The 16829-nt window shown below is 41.4% G+C and overlaps 1 protein-coding gene across 1 annotated transcript; it reads right to left on the bottom strand.

The window, feature by feature from the left end:
* Window positions 1-3471: 3471 nt before the first annotated feature.
* On the bottom strand, window positions 3472-15889 carry LOC110522282 (delta(14)-sterol reductase TM7SF2). The gene is made up of 14 exons (XM_021600545.3): window positions 15597-15889; window positions 12839-13013; window positions 12425-12622; window positions 12046-12117; window positions 9588-9753; window positions 9152-9345; window positions 8495-8549; window positions 8102-8296; window positions 7801-7904; window positions 6104-6229; window positions 5849-6017; window positions 5644-5724; window positions 5398-5520; window positions 3472-5211 (listed from the first exon to the last, which is right to left on the bottom strand). The coding sequence occupies exons 2-14, from the start codon at window positions 13007-13009 to the stop codon at window positions 5051-5053; spliced, it is 1815 nt and encodes a 604-aa protein (XP_021456220.2). The 5' UTR covers window positions 13010-13013; window positions 15597-15889; the 3' UTR covers window positions 3472-5050.
* Between the last annotated feature and the right edge of the window lie 940 nt (window positions 15890-16829).

The raw sequence follows: 16829 nt of genomic DNA, 5'->3' as shown, positions 1-16829 counted from the left end.
GAAAACCTCCCTGGTCTTTGTGGTTGGATCTGTGTTTGAAATTCACTGCTTGACTGGGGGACCTTACAGATAATTGCATGTGTGGGGTACAGAGATGAGTTAGTCATTAAAAAATCATGTTAATGCAACATATGTAACTTGTTAAGCAAATATTTACTCCTGAATGTATTTAAGCTTGCCATAACAAAGGGGTTGAATACTTGTTGACTCAAGACATTTCACCTTTACATTTTTTATGAATTTGCTAGAAATTCTAAAAACATATTTCCACTTTGATACTATGGGGTATTGTGTGTAGGCCAGTGCCAAACATCTCAATTTAATCCATTTTAAATCCAGGCTGTAACACAACAAATCATTGCACAAGTCAAGGAGTGTGAATACTTTGTGAAGAAACTATCATTCCAGCATGGTTTGCTCCTGTATGCCATCTTCACTGGCTGCTTTGGCACACTCCTATTAACTCTGCTACTTCAGGTTATACCAAAAATATTTTGGTAAAAAACACTCTCAAGACCTGGAACCAGTTTTAGACATCACTTTGAAAAGCTCTTCCTTAGTAGATGGAGCCTTATCCCAACAACTCTCAGATAAATTCCACCTTTTGAATAGTAATTTCTTTAGACATTTACAAGTGCGCAGCTTTGTTCGTGACATAACCTTTCAATTCCTCACTCTTCCCGTGGGCCCTTCCACTGATGTCTTTTTGACACCATCCCCAACTGTAAAAGGTATTATCTCTCATAGCTATGATCAAACATACTCTCTTCACAATCCTTCATTCACAGCTATTACAATGTTATGGGAACAAGGTCTAGGTGATGAGTTTACTGATGACACCGTGTCCATTCTGCACCGTGTCCACTCCTCTTCTATTTGTGTCAAACATGGTTTAATCCAATGCTAAATCCTCCACCTCACTCATTGGACTAAACTCAGACTCTCTAAGATCTAACCTGACGTTGACCCTGTTTGTGACAGGTGTCAGTCAGCAAGTTCCTGCTTCATTGAAACATATGTTTTGGTCCTGCCCTCCTCTACATAACTATTGGTCTGCCATTTTTTTATACCATATCTAAAGTATCACAGGCGCTTTTTGCTCCTACTGCCATAACATTATTTGGGGTAATACCTGATACTTTGATACTGGCAAATTATAAATCTGACTTTATAGCCTTTTTGAGTTTGATTTTACTTCGGTGGAAAATGCCCTCTTCTCCTCATTTTGTGTGGATGAAAGATGTTTTACACTTTAAGTAAATTAGAGAAGATAAAATATACCCTACTAGGTTCTTCGGACAAATTTTGACCTACGTAGAGACACTGCAATTTCAACGTATTCCACGGTAAACTGCCTGTACTAGTTTTGTATTTCAACAAAACATACATTAAAAACTAAGTAAAACAAAAACACAGTTAGTCTTCTAAATGAATAGAACAATTATAAGTCAGGTTAATATGAAACACTCACAAAAGTAGATCAATTAAAGTATGATTTAATATTTGTGTATGGGCATATACAATCCTACTTCTAAAAAACATGTTCCCATGTTATATTTTAATTCATAAACTGGATGCTGATTGGCTGACAGCCGTGGTATACCACGGGTATGACAAAACATTTATTTTTACTGCTCTTGTTACATTGGTAACCAGTTTATTATAGCAATAAGGAACCTCTGGGAATTGTGATATATGGCCAATATACCACGGCTAAGGGCTGTGTCCAGCACTCTGCAATGCGTGTGCATAAGCACAGCCCTTAGCCGTGATATATTGGACATATACCACACCCCCTCGTGCCTTATTAAGTATAAAACGTGTGCAATATATTATTTCAACCATTGTTTACACTGTAATGTGTAAATACCAATAAAAAGAACAGTATTGTCCCTCTTTTCCATGCTTTTGTGTCAGTATTTGGTATGAAAGAAGAAAAAAGTGCTGAGGCAAATGTCAGCTTGCCACACATTTTCCAGCGGCCCTGCTGTGCTGATTGATCTCTGCAACGTGGATATATGGAAATCGCCACAAATGAAGAAACATAACCTATATGATCTTTTGACTTACATATCTCAACATTTTGAGATAGTATTGACATAAAATACAATTGATGGTGGGAATGGGATTCCATAGGAATTAGCTTTGGCAATAGAATTACGTCTAAGAGTACAGGTCAGGTCGACTTGGACTCGAAGGATGTCTGCAAGGACAATACACACATCTTCCTCATGCATTGGCCTTATGGCAAGACTGCACATATCCTTTACCATAATGCAAGGCAGGTTTAAAGTTTAAAAAGGGGATAGTATTTTACAGGTGCTTACCAGTGTTGTTCATGTGATTCCATTACCATCCCATTCTCTATGTTCATGCATTTATTCAAATAGAATTGTCCAAATTATTTATAGGCTCATTAACATACCATAATGATCGCTCTACAATCCTAGGATCTGGTATGGAAATATACCACTAACTAAAAAGGAAAGATTGCAGACAGTATTAAACAGTATTAAACCTAGCAAAAAGTAAATCCGGTGCTTTCTGTAAATGAACTAAGTACAAAATGTTTCTTTCCGGTTACTTCCTGAACTCTTTGCTACCCCATGTCAGTGACCTTGTTTGTTTCTTGACCTCAGCTAGATGTTGGGATGGTGTCTGTGGCAGAACTGTGAGGGGTGGAAGAGAGCCTAGAGTAGAGACAGACTGCAGAGTAGACTACTGGGTAGGGGAGCGGATCTGCTAAACTTTAGTCTTCTGAGACCACCACTGCTTCCAATTCCGTTGCAAGGTGAGGAGGACTATGCTCACAGGCAGGATTATACAATGTATAGTCTCAATGAAAACCTTTTAATATCTCGGATTCAAAACGATGCTCCAAAACCTGTAACCGGACTATTGTCAGACAATATTCAAACTTGGAAATTGGAAAAACTGAAAGCAGTTGGAGATTGTATTATGTAGAAGTGCTGCAGCAATACATTATCTGCTCGCGAGAATAGAAATAAGGTACAGTATAACCAAACAACCTAGCCCGAGTGCCATCCTGATTACTATCATGCAAACTCCTTGTGATGTTTGGCTTGACAATGAGCAATGGAGTTGGCAAGAGTAAGAGACGTTAGACCAGGCTACCAAACACCTGCAGAGAAGACTTTTACATCTCTCTGGTGACATGTGCTGAGAGCAAAACACACATTATTTGGGGGATCTACCCTTCACACTGCAGTCAGTGCGAAGGGTCACATGAATTAGAGCATCTCAAATTGATTCCGTGTCTGCAGCAGGGGGCTGATCTCTGGTCCTGTTCAGATCTGCAGCCAGCCCCATCCTCTGATTGACCTCTGGCTGCATCGCAGAAGTGTTGAATTGTTTGCTTGACCTTCCTTTGTTTTACTTGTCTTCTCTTTCTAGGAGTCTAGTCTCAGTGCATTATGTGTTGAATCGTTAGACATGTCTGAATAACAAGGATACTGTAAGTGTAAACCTTTATTTTTTGCCAAAACGTTTGTACAAGGCGAGATTTCCAGCCATTGTCACGTTTTCCGTTGGAGACGGACATTGAACAAATCATGAACATTCAGTTTTCTTCCACTGTCCTAGTTACATCCAACTTGTTTTAGCTTCAACAAACAGCCAGCTGACCCAAACAGGAAATTGTTGCCAGTCCCATCAGTCAAAAACAAAGGTTGAGTACAGAATGGGTCTCAATGACAAATAGTTAGACAAATCACAAGTTATGTTCTAAGATTACATGGTAATATTGTCTAGAGAACAGCAGATCTGGCTGTAAACAAAAATGGCTAGTGGTAATTCAGGCAATTAACAGTTTAAATCAAATGCAACTTTAAATATCTACTTGTAAAACAAGATCTAGCGTCACTTGTATATTTTATACTTAAAATAAAAACAAAAAATCTAATATTTACATTGCATTCAGTTGCATAAAATGCCACCTATTCTAGTTATTCTATTGCTGCTATACTGCTCATCTACAGCTGGGTCAGAAATACTTGCACAGGATTAAACACCGTTGCCAGGTGGTTACCACACGACACAGCATTCATTGCACGTGCAGAAAGTCTGACTGTTTTCACCGTGACAAACTCAAAATTGAACACTAAATGAAAAATAAAAATATGGTTGTGATGCCTTTTTTGAAAAGTAAGGTCTTGAATAACTTAAGGTGCTTAACATGGATACTGTCTAGGTGCCCTTGCAGATGGTAATGGTTTTAAATAAGATACTGTGGATTTGATTTCCTCTGGAAAGGGGACTGTGACTATAACAGGAGCATAACGAAACAATACTACGATCCAGAGGACTGGGGAGGAATTTGACAGTGAACTGGAGTAAGCAAAGTCAAATCATAGACTTTTGGTATAAAATACAATCTTTCATAGTGCATTTAAAACAACCAAATACCTTTTATTTTACACTCAGTTAACACTAGGCTACATCTCTATATAAAAATATGTCTAAATGCTATTTTGTGAATGTTGTGGTCCTGAGGAAGATCGTTAATCCCATTTTAACTGTACAGATAAAAGAGCATTTAAATCCCATCGTTGACAATATACACAAAAAGCAATGTATACCAAAGGTATCATTACAAAATACTTCAAAATTAAAGCCAAGCAAATATTGTAATTGGATATGGGAGTGAAAACTTAAAAACAGATCAAATATGCAATGTTAACAGGCATCTTAAAGTTAAAATAATTATGTACAAAAATATACATCCCTTCCACAGACTGAGGCTTCTTTTTTCTTCAATTTTGAAACCTTTTCGCTCTTAAAGGGCATTAATCAAATTCAGCCAGCTAATTAGTGTACCTTCATAAAACCATCACACTTCAAAGAAAGCTGCTCCTGCAGAACTTCCAAGAATCAAGCTTCCCCCTTTTTGAAATTCAAGTTTCCCAATGTCTTTAAATTCTAATTTCCAAACAACTTGTTGTTTCTACAAACTCATGTAGCCATGCGCTGAGTTGTGAGCTTGCAGAATTGGAGGCCATGGAGTTGGTTGGAGGTCGGGGTGGCGAAGGTTTCAGTAGACTCTGGGGATGATGCGGTAGCGGACCTCTCGGCAGTAGTCGTCCCACGCCGAGCCGTACTTCCTCCTGCACTGGGCCTCATCCCGGGCCTCCCGGTGGACCAGCAGGGTGGTTAGGTAGATCACATAGAAGTATGGCAGGATGTGGGTGAACCCTACAGGACGACCACAGACAACACACACTTCAGCGTCTCCTCATATCACTACACACATATCAAGACGTGTAGATTTACTGGTCTGTTTCTGGTGCATGGTCAGCACAGCTCAGAAAAACAAATCAAACAAATTAACCAGCACCTGGTAACTAACCAGCTATGACTAACTAAGTAGCCGTCACTCACCACAGGGTAGTGACCATGCCAGAGCCATGATGAGGTCACCCAGGTAGTTGGGGTGACGGACGAGCCCCCACAGACCAGACACCAGGAGACTCTTCCCCGTGGCAGTAGGGATGGTCTTCAGATCTAGAAAACACAGCGTTACAGCGAGTCCAACAACATGACAGAGAATAACTTCATCCCTTTATCAAGGCAGGTGGCCTGCTAATGTTTATACAGGAATAAGACTTACTGGGACTGAGGACTTACGGGATAATGTAGGGTCTGAAGGATTTCTTCTGAAGGCGTTTTTCTGCGAGTTTGCTTTACGGAAGATGCTAAATCCAATGACTAACACGTGAAGACAACGTCATACTGTTACTCATACAACAAAAAGTATATTACAGATTACATGTAGGATTTATATAAACGTTTGCCAAATGCCAAAACTAAAAAAATCCCGGTACTGACTAACCATTGAGAGTAACGATGCCTACGATCCAGGGCAGAGAGAGGTGGTTGGGGTGGTAAACCAGGTAGTAGGACTGGAGACTGAAGGTGAAGGGAACCCACATCAAGTCTCCAAACACCAGCATGAAGCCAAATCCAGCATGGGTTGTATCCATATAGCCCAGGACAGCCTCCTGGGGAGTAACAGTCAACCATTAGATTACATCCTACAACCAAATAAATGGAGACCAAATAAAACATTAGGCAGCAGTTTCTGTACCTCATGCCAGTAGGCGTCAAGCACATAGAACAGGTGGAAGCAGTTGACCAGGATCATGGCTGGTGAAGGGTAGTCCAGGTTATGGAGTTTCATCTCAGACAGAGCCATGGCAGCGTTGATCACCAGCTGGACAGAACACAGACGTCACAAGCCTGATTAAACAGACAGCAAAACAATCCATACACTACAAGGACCAAAGGTATGTGGACACCTGCTCATCGAACATCACTTTTCAAAATCATGGGCATTAATATGGAGTTGGTCCCCCTTTGCTGCTATAACAGCTCTTCTGGGAAGGCTGTCCACTAGATGTTGGAACATTGCTGCCACACCGATCTCAACAAACCATTTCTGTATGGACCTCGCTTTGTGCACAGGGGCATTGAGATGCTGAAACAAGGGCCTTCCCCAAACTGTTGCCACAAAGTTGGAAGCACAGAATGGTCTAGAATGTCATTAATTGTATGCTGTAGCGTTAAGATTTCCCTTCACTGGAAGTAACGGGCCTAGTCCAAGCCATGAAACACAGCCCCAGACCATTATTCATCCTGCATCAAACTTTATAGTTGGCACTATGCATTGGGGCAGGTAGCGCTCTCCTGATGTTGGAACGTGATTAATCACTCCAAAGAAAGCGTTACCACTGGTCCAGAGTCCAATAGCTGCGAGCTTTACACCACTCCAGTCGACACTTGGCATTGCGCATGGTGATCTTAGGTTTGTGTGCGGCTGCTCGGCCATGACAACATATTTCATGAAGTTCCAGAGGAGCAGTTATTGTGCTGACATTGCTTCCAGGGGCAGTTTAACACACTACAGTGAGCTTCTGTAGTGTGTGAGCTTGTGTGGCCGTTGTTGCTCCTAGACGTTTCCACTTATCAATAACAGCACTTACAGTTAACCGGGGCATCGCTAGCAGGGCAGACATTTGACGAACTGACTTGTTGGAAAGTTAAGTCTCTTCAGTAAGGCCATTCTACTGCCAATGTTTGTCTGTCTATGCAGATTGCATGGCTGTGCTCAATTTTATAGACAGTACCAGTCAAAAGTTTGGACACACCAACTCATTCAAGGGTTTTCCTTTGTTTTTACTATTTTCTACATTCCAGGTGACTACTTCATGAAGCTGGTTGAGAGAACACCAAGAGTGTGCAAAGCTATCATCAAGGTCAAAGGGTGGCTACTTTGAAGAATCTCAAATATATATTTTGATTTGTTTAACACTTTTTTGGTTACTACATGGTTTGTGTTATTTCATAGTTTTAATGTCTTCACTATTATTATTATTATTATTATTATTATTATTATTATTATTATTATTATTATTATTCAATAATACAATGTAGTAAATGGTCAAAAAAAAAAAAAGAGGAAAACCCTTGAATGAGTAGGTGTCCAAACTTTTGACTGGTACTGTACCTGTCAGCAACGGGTGTGGCTGAAATAGCAGAATCCACTAATTTAAAGGGGTATCCACATACTTTTGTATATATAGTGCACCTCAAACAGACAAACTAGCGCCAAAATGTACTGTAGTATGATTTATTCTGTGTTGTTCACATAATGGGAAACTGAACACTGAGCTTGTTTTTTTTTTTTTGCAGTTGTGTGTGAGGAAATAAAAACAGCTTAATCTACACTAAAATGGCTAATATACAGCTGAAAAGTACTTTAAATGGGAACATGTTTAAACTTACCCAACCCATCAATCCTGGGCGCAGCTCACAGAAGTATTTGAGATCAAAGCCCTTAATCCGGGGGTTGAGTTCACTTCCCATGAAGAAGTCATAAATCACACTCCCTGAGGTGAGAAGAACAGATTAATCATATTACGTTACCCATTTGGGAGGCATCATGCCAATAGGCAGTACAGTAATCTTTGCCCTTAACCTTATGCTGTGGCCCATGCCATAATATACCGATATCATGGAATAAATCAGGCCTAGATTGTAGAAGCGTTTCTCTACCAGTGATAACTACACAAACACACCCACTCACCAGAGTTTCCTCCAGGGGCCAGCTGGTCCTGGGGTGCCCAGCGAGAGCGGACGTACAGATAGACACTGAGCAGGACAGAGAAGAGCAGGGAAGACACAGCCAGCTGGAGGAAGTGGCTGTGGATGTAGCTGAGGTCCACCCCCTGATGGACTGCAGCCCCCAGGGCAGCCACCGTCAGCACAAAGGCATGGAGGGCTGGTGGTGGTGGAGGAGACATGCAGGGTTAATACACAGGAAGTTCTTCAACCAAAGGGTCTTTCCTTACATGACTTACATGTTAATTAAATACATTGGCATAGTGCTTTACTAGAGATCTCAATGTGCTGGGAGTAACTGACCAGTTAATCCCTTCAAAATGACAAACAAGACATGAAACACAGGAGAATGTCTCACTGTTCATTCTGTACTTCAGCCACTCTCCATTCTTCAGGGGGATTCCTTCTACAACCTGGGGACATAAACACAGGTTGGACCATCATTCAACCTTACAGGAAATACATTATGAGAGGGATAATGTAGCTAGGACAGGGGACTTTTTGTACATGTTAAAAGCTTACATTATCCCCTTTGACTAATGTAAACACTCCCCAGACCTAGAGAACAGGATTTCATGGGAGCCGTGTGATGAACGCTTCCTACATTCTCAAAAAGGCATGTGTGCTTCAACTGTATTCAGAAGGCAGATGAGCAGGAGAGGAAACTGAACAAAACCTCCCATTCTTCCCTGTGGTGTTCCAGCGGGGACAGTAGCCTACTACTGCTGATTCCTCTCATTTCTGCCCTGACTAATGAGCAGAAACGAGGCGTGAGCGCCAGTCATGTGCTCTGTCCAGATCACGGACGGGTGTCATGTGTATGGCCTGTACTCTAGGGGGGTTGGTGTGTGTGTAGTCTTCAATCATGGTGGGAGTAGAATTCTGAGAACATGGTTGGCCCACTAGACGATCATCTATGGTTCAGTTCTGTGTTTTCTCCACAATGACTAGAACAGAGTAAGCTGATCCTACATGTGTGCCAGAAGAGCAGTGAGGTTATTGGTGATCACGTTACCTTTCCGACAGGCAGCACGTAGAGCAGGGCCTGGAAGAGGAACCAGAGGACCACCATGCCAAACACATGTGGATCCAACAGGGAGTCCAGGGCAGGCAGAGAGGGGGGGTTCATCAGGCTAGCATCCTCCTGACTGCAAACCACCATCAGTCCCAACACGGCCACAGGCAGGAACAGCATCATGCAGGACACTCCTGCAAACACAGGGGGGAAAGACACTGAGTGACTGGAGCCATAAGGTAGTCTGTCTTACTTATTTTTTTAACCAGTTACTGTCCCTCCCGAAATGCATTCTTGTCAAACAAAGTGCATCCTAGTGCAATTTGATTGGCATAACAGTTTGCAGACTAGCACCACCCCCCCCTCACATTCTCTATCAAGCACATGACAAGCTGGGAGAGGCACAGCAGCCACATTTCTCTGTTCCTCCTCTCACCTAGCCTCCCTCCCAACTCCAGCTCAGTGGTGATGGGGGCTGTGGCTGCTGCAGGCTTCGGCTCAGCTTCCTCCTCTGTCTGCTCGGCTGGCTTGGCGTCACCGTCATCCTTTCTGCGTCGGAGGTTGTAGCGGCTCTCTAATATCTTCTCTTGCTCCGCAGGTTTCTGGAGGTAGACATGGTTAGACACAGTCAGGCTGAGTGGTGGTACTCATTTACACAGACATGGCTAACCCTCAGTGACTTAAGCTCATAGGGAACATAATGCACATCCATTCTATTTGCCACACAAATTATTTGTAGATTTGCATCGCTTAAAAAGGAAAAGTGAACACTTGTTATAGCAGGAAATACCACCATAAACCATCGTTTGTTTTTACTACAAGGTTGGCAGCGTTATATGGGCATTCTAAGGATTCATTTAACAAACTATGAGCAGTCTTCACAAACGGCAATGAGAAGTTCTCAGAGCCTCTGAATAGAGCAGAGAAAAGAGGTAACACATGTTCAAACAGCATGTGACTGACTTATGGAACATTAGCAGGACCCTAAGTGGTGTGTGTGGCTCAGTCAGCTACGGCTTGGTACAGGTTGAGTCTCCCATGCAGAGTCCTCCCAACACACAGGAGGTACAACATGAATCATGACATTCCTACATTTAAAAGCCCATTCACAAACAAGCAATAAAGCTAAATAAATAAGAATTTGTTCTAAACTGACTAGCCTAGTTAAATAAAGGTTACACACACACAAAAAAAGTTATTTTGTTGGCATTGAGAGTGAGAAAATCTAGTCTTAACTTTTGTCTTTATTAAAAAAAAAAAAAAAATTGTTTATTTTGTGTCCCCATTACCAGTAAAACCTAATCAAAACCTATTTCTTTCACTTACTCGCTGTGCTGTTCAGTTGATAATTTGTTCAGTCGTTTCATTCTCAACCAGGATTTTTATGGAACGGCATTTGGGTCTTTGCGTGACAAATAAGCTTTGTCACATAATTTAACACATTCATACATTTTTTTACGTAGTTATCACACATCGGTTACACTCTCACTCATATGTCACAATGATTCATCAATACGAATGCTATGATGCTGGTGAAGTTGTCTCGAGCATCTACAGTGCTGGTCATTTAAAAAAAGCTAGCTAGCTCATGGATGCAAACAATGTTCTTCCCCCAAAACAGCAAAACAACAATCTGTTTCAGTAGCTAGTTAACTAGCTATATAGTTAGCTAGCTGTCATCTAAAATAACGCTAATTTATAAGACAGTTCTTATTTGATTAACGGGCGGACCCATCTATGTGAAGCTAGCCACAATAAGGATTAGCCACAATAGTGGACTTTGGTTAGCATTCAAAATAAAAGTATAGCATAATTATACTATTTGCATTACTGTCAATTACATACTTTTATTTTGAAGGCAAACAGCAAATTCTACCATTGTGCCTAATCCTTATTGTGGCTAGCTTCACAACACAACCCAGTCAAGCCTCACTAGCCAGATGAAGCTAGCTGGCTGCTTATAACATTAGCTTTAGGCAACAGGGTTAAGTAGCTGGCTTGCTATTTATTTTCATGAACTAAAGGTCAATTTCAATAGGCGAACAACAATACTTAAAAGGATTCCTTAATAATTGCTAAGACTAATGAAAATGACTGCAGTTTCTACTGGTCATTGTTTTCAGGCTGGTTGTATTGGTGCAAGCTAGGTACCAAGCTAAAGCTAGCTACCCCAAAAGTTAAGGTTGAACTAATTATGCTTTATTACCAACGCAGTACTGTAAACACATGACCGGTGTTTGCAGACTTTTGTACAGCTTTGAGTGCTACTATATCTTTTTTGACACGCAAAGACCCAAAATGGCACGCCTTCGTATGCATGTCATGAAGCTAATAGCAGTGACACTATTACTGTGTAACTCCGGTAGGGCAACGTTGGAAAAATAGCGTACTTGGTAGTGTTAACCGGTGCTCAACCAGTTGGCGAAAGCCAACACCACTCACGACAGAGAACGGTTGACTGTCAAGGGCAATAAATTCCATTATCTTGGCATTAATGGATTTCGCCTTCTAGTTGTCTCACTGAAATGTTGTTACTCTTTCAAATGACTGCTCGACTTGTTGCTCAATCCACACAGCAGACATTATGGGCTAGTATATGAATGCTGTGTTGCACGTATAGTGCAAAATTTTACGCGTCGTCATTACGCCACGTTATATAGGTATGAACGTCAGCTTTGACATCGGTTTTGCACATCGGCCGATACCCATGTTGGCTTTTTTACCTAATATTGCCCAATTACGATATGTTTGATATATCGTGCGTCCCTAGTTACAAGTCTAATGCCAAACTTGCTTACAGCCCAAAAAACATTTAATTTTGTTCTAGGAGCATTGACATCATTATGGATAGATGCAAAAAAATAAATAACTATGTACTTTATCTAAAGTCTCACCTCATTGACTTTGTCAGCAGTATCATTCTCTTTGTTTTCATGCTTGTGGCCATTGTTCTCAACTGGCCTAGCCTGTGGTAAATGGAGTGAGGGAAGCAAAACGTCAACATGAGGGAAAAGGAACGCGATGACAAACAATACGGAAAAAGAGGCACACGTGTCACTATGTAAAGATGGACCCACTGGTCACACATACAAAAAGTTTACAAATATTTATTACATTTTATTAGCCAACGCTTGATCTACTATCAAATAATGCCATCTCTGAGGTCATGCGTTTTACAGTGCATTCTGAATACAACACACATGCAGCAGAGCAACACTCAAAAACAAAAAGCCATTCTAAATCCCAGCAGTGTGTGTGACATGTGTTCCTCACCACAGGGCTGAGTCTGATCTCCAGCACTTCTTTCATTTTGGGCTCCTTGCGTGCAGCAGGCGTCTCTGTGGCGAAGGTGCCACTGGTGGTGCGAGACGAGGAGCGCCGGGTGGTCCTGGCTGGAGAACGGGAACGACTGCGCCGCCGCGACGGAGAGCGGGAGCGAGAACGACGGCTTGGTTTAAAGCCAGTTGGATTCTGGAACATAAGTTGTCGCATTTAGCAAGGTTACAAACTTGTTATTACATAGCTGAATTTAGAAAGGCCAGCACCAATGGCGCAATCAACATATCATAAGATAATATTTGAGTAAAATAAGCAAAATTCCTGAATCTTGTCAAGATAGAGAAATTCCATCCATCTGTGTCATGTCATCAGTGACATGGTTGCCATGGAGATAGAGAGTGCTCCTACCTTCATGTCAGCCTCTCTGAGCTCCAGCTCAGTGCCATCCTTGTAGATGACCGTGTAGAGCTGAATCTTGGCATCGTAGCTCAGCACCTTGACTTCGTAGAACAGGCTGCTACCAGGCCAGCGGCCCATCACCATGTCCCCACTCTGAAACCTACTACCCGGCATCCTCATTTACCTGACGGAGAGAGAGAGAGCAAGTTAAAAACCAGGGGAGTATCATGGGGTGGTCTAAGCCACTGCCACATGTATAATGTAGCGCTGCCAGGATGGGTTCAAATCAGGGATGTTTCTCTCCCCCTTTGAAATACAAGAGGGTTTTGAAACGGCAGTCTCGCTCAAACTTCCGTTTTCATGACTGGGCTTATAAAAGTAAGTTTCACTCCAGTACCAGCTTTCTGAGGAGCTGCTCTCGTGCTGTCTGACAGGTGATAGGCTATTCCACTCCTCAAACTAGGATCTGTATGCTGTGCTCATGTGATAAATAAGATACATGACGACTAAGGAAAATACACGAGCCAATTTAATTCCACCAATTTATGCAAATTAACCCATAGACTGATAAGCAACCGCAGTCAAATGTATGTAATAGCTAAACGTTAACATCCCTAATTACAATGATCCACTTTTTCGGATGAATTGGGTGTGCATATCAAAACGGTCTACGACGGGGACAACTTTTCTTCCAGACATTTCCCCAATCACACTAGATTTAGGAAGATTAGGCTAGATGAGACATTCACAGTGTGCATTAAGAACATGCAATGGGGGACAGAAGAGCACAAGACTTGACACAATGGAGCAGTGAGGTCAGCGGTATGGAAGGGGATGCAGAGCTCACAGAATTGCTGACGTTCCCGTCCCCACTAGGGTTAACTCTGTAGTTTTAAAACTAGTCATTGCCATTCCAGTCCCCTTTATCACTCTCTCAATAGCCTTAGTACACAGAATTCCAGTAATGTTCAGGTAACATCAGAAACTGCATTTTAGAAGTTTAACAGAGGTTGTGCTTCAATGTCTACCCATGTCAAATCAACAAGTGAAAGCCTGCTCTGGTTATACAACTGTTTTTGCCACAGACTATTTAAAACACATACACACTATGAAAACATAGTCCCTGTGAATATAAATCTTAAATAGAGGGGGAAAACTGTAGACTTGAAGTGCCTGACATACTTGGACAACTCAGTCCTTGTAATGACCACAAGCAACTATTCACTGGCATGTGTCATTTTTCATCAAATAAAAGTTACATCACAGCTGCTGAAATATATACAATTGAATGAATGCAAAACCCGACACACCCTGCTGTCCTGGCGTCCCTGTTGAATTCCTCCATAAAGTTAAAGGTCTAGCTAGCTAAACGATGCGGACAGGATACCCTACTCCAGGAAAGATGCCAGGTTTGATGTGGTGGGAGCTTCGAAAGTCAGCCCCTCGTCTTTTGTTTTGTGCCATACCTCAGACACAGCCTTTTAAAATACATTTTAAATTAAAGCCGTTTCAATCACTTTATGAAGAACTTAAAACAGTCCTAGCTAATCGTTTACAATAATGTAATGGGTGTTTGTAATTGGTTTTATAGAAAGTTCACCAAACCACCGCCAGGTGTTCATCCGTCCAATTAGTTGTTTTTGTTGCCATCCATCCTAATGTCAGCTAACAGTTAGGGGCGTTTTCACATATGACATTCGGTACCCTGGTTCGGTTTCCTGGAGCGTTTGGGAGAATTCGACGGAATACGTTTTGCTTTCACAAGACCTGAAAACCACAGTTTTAGAGAGTGATTAGCAAGGCGCCTTCTACCTGACGTTAGCGAGCTCGCTTGTGTCCAACCTGCAGAAAAGCTCCACGCGACTCGCGCTACCGAGTCACAATATCCCCGTGCTCAGTGGTTGTGGATCCTGGACCCGCGCAGCTCCAGGATCTGTTTGCGTTTCACACATGATTTATAGCCCGACATCGGGGTGCCAAACACTACAGGACACGGGGTCGTAGGGGATTTGTGAAATCGCCCTAAATGATGGTGCACGTAAGTCAGTTGTGAACATATTCCGGAGATTTAGCCTAAATTATAACAATTACATGAAAACATGCAGACAGTTGAATATATAACATTAACCAGCACACCAGAGTGATTTGAGTAACCAAAAACTAGCGTTACATAGCAACACGGTTGGGTTGGAAGAGCAGTCCAAACGGTAGCTACAGGTTGTAACTAACTATCGGGACTGCAACTAACGGTATTCCAAAATATGAGGCAATGTGCAAACAAATAACCGTTCGCAAGACGGCTAGCTAGCTAACGTTCGCTAGATTCGTGTTAATGTTAGCAGTCTCTACTCCGTTAAAGTTCATTGTAATAGCTTCAAGTGACAGCGGGTGGAGGGAAAATGCCATGCATTCAAATCCCCGCTAATGCTGGCTAGCTACGTAACGTAAACTAGCAGGCTGCTTAGTGGTAAGTCGGGTATGTTAGATAACGTTAGCTAGCTAACGTTTCAGGGCATGTTTACATTTTTGCAATTGTAATCAATGCACCGACGCTTTAACATGTGCAGACAATAGATAGGTAGTTAGCTAGCCTATTCATTATAAGCGAAATTGCTCAGCTGCAGCGCAGGTGTTACTATTCTGATCCCACGGCCACGCAGCTCAAAACAGTCAATACCATAACGTTCAGCGGCCAAGTTCTCAGGAAAGACATTTAAAGTGGCCACATTCATGCACAATCAATTATATAATTAATTAACGCCCTTACCCTCAGATAACACGTACAACTCAAATTAGGAAAATAACATAGATATCCCTTTAAAACCTGGAACGAAAGTGAATCGCACGCTAACGTACGTTCAAAAACTGCAGCTAAATGTCGAGCCAATTCTCCCTCCCTCTATCCGCCAAGCCCACCACTCTATAGGATGGCGCGAAGCCCGCTGATTGGCTACAACGCTATTCTTTTTAAATTATTTAATTTTCTGATTGGTCGCCAGAGGATTTTAACAGAGTGCGGATTGGTAGTAACCGGCGTGTCCTACGGTTTTCTTTGTTTATGGTGTCAGACGTCTACCAGCGCCGGACAAAATGGAGGAAATTATGTTTTAATCTGTGGGAGATATAATTTTTACTACAACAAAGACTAACTCATGTTTAATTAGATGAATTGTTCATGACAGCAGCATAATGTATGCATGGAAAATACTATGACACCATACTTTATGGATTTGTAGTCAATTGTAAAGCATATACATGTTTTATTTAATAAAAATAAAAGCATATTAGTATTTTGAGTTTAAACAGTAACAATCCACAATTAAAAATCCCCAAATCTGTAAAGAAATGTCTCAGGTAGCTTTGTTACAGGCTGTTGATTACTCATGAAACAAACACCTGTTGAAAGATCTTAGCATTAGACTTTCTATTGTACTCATGCATTCTAGACCAGAGCAGATGTTTAATCTAATTCAAGCCCAGGGTATACAGTGCTTGTTATTTCATCTAGCTGAAACTAAATTAGAAGAAACAGTGCAGAACCAGTGGGATATACCTCTATCAACCAAATAATGTCTATATGAGATCAAGTTCACATTCACATATTTTTGCAGGGTTGCTTTCAACTTTACAAACCAGCTGGTGTTATCCTCACAATATGAAGCTCTGATTCATCTTCAATTTCAACACATTGCTCTGACTGACTGTACAACTGATTTTAATTTAGGATGTCGCTTTATATGCTTAGAATGATTACAAAACCACATTCAAGGAATCAGACATTGCAAGAAAATTTTGAAACATGCTGATTATGAAGGATGATTATCATGAAACCAAGTGTTTGTAAAGTACTTAAGTAAAAATACTTTAAAGTACTACTTAAGTAGCTTTTTTGGTATCTGTACTTTACGATTTATATATTTGACTACTTTTACTTCACTACATTCCTAAAAAAAACTGAACAGAACAAAAGTTCTGATGAAGGCCTTGAGGCCGATACGTA

The sequence above is a fragment of the Oncorhynchus mykiss genome, chromosome 4 (genome assembly GCF_057628025.1).
Source record: "Oncorhynchus mykiss isolate SJ-2025 chromosome 4, ASM5762802v1, whole genome shotgun sequence".
Classification (NCBI taxonomy): domain Eukaryota; kingdom Metazoa; phylum Chordata; class Actinopteri; order Salmoniformes; family Salmonidae; genus Oncorhynchus; species Oncorhynchus mykiss.
The sequence above is the reverse complement of the archived record's forward strand: the minus strand, read 5'-3'. Positions and strand labels throughout refer to the sequence as shown.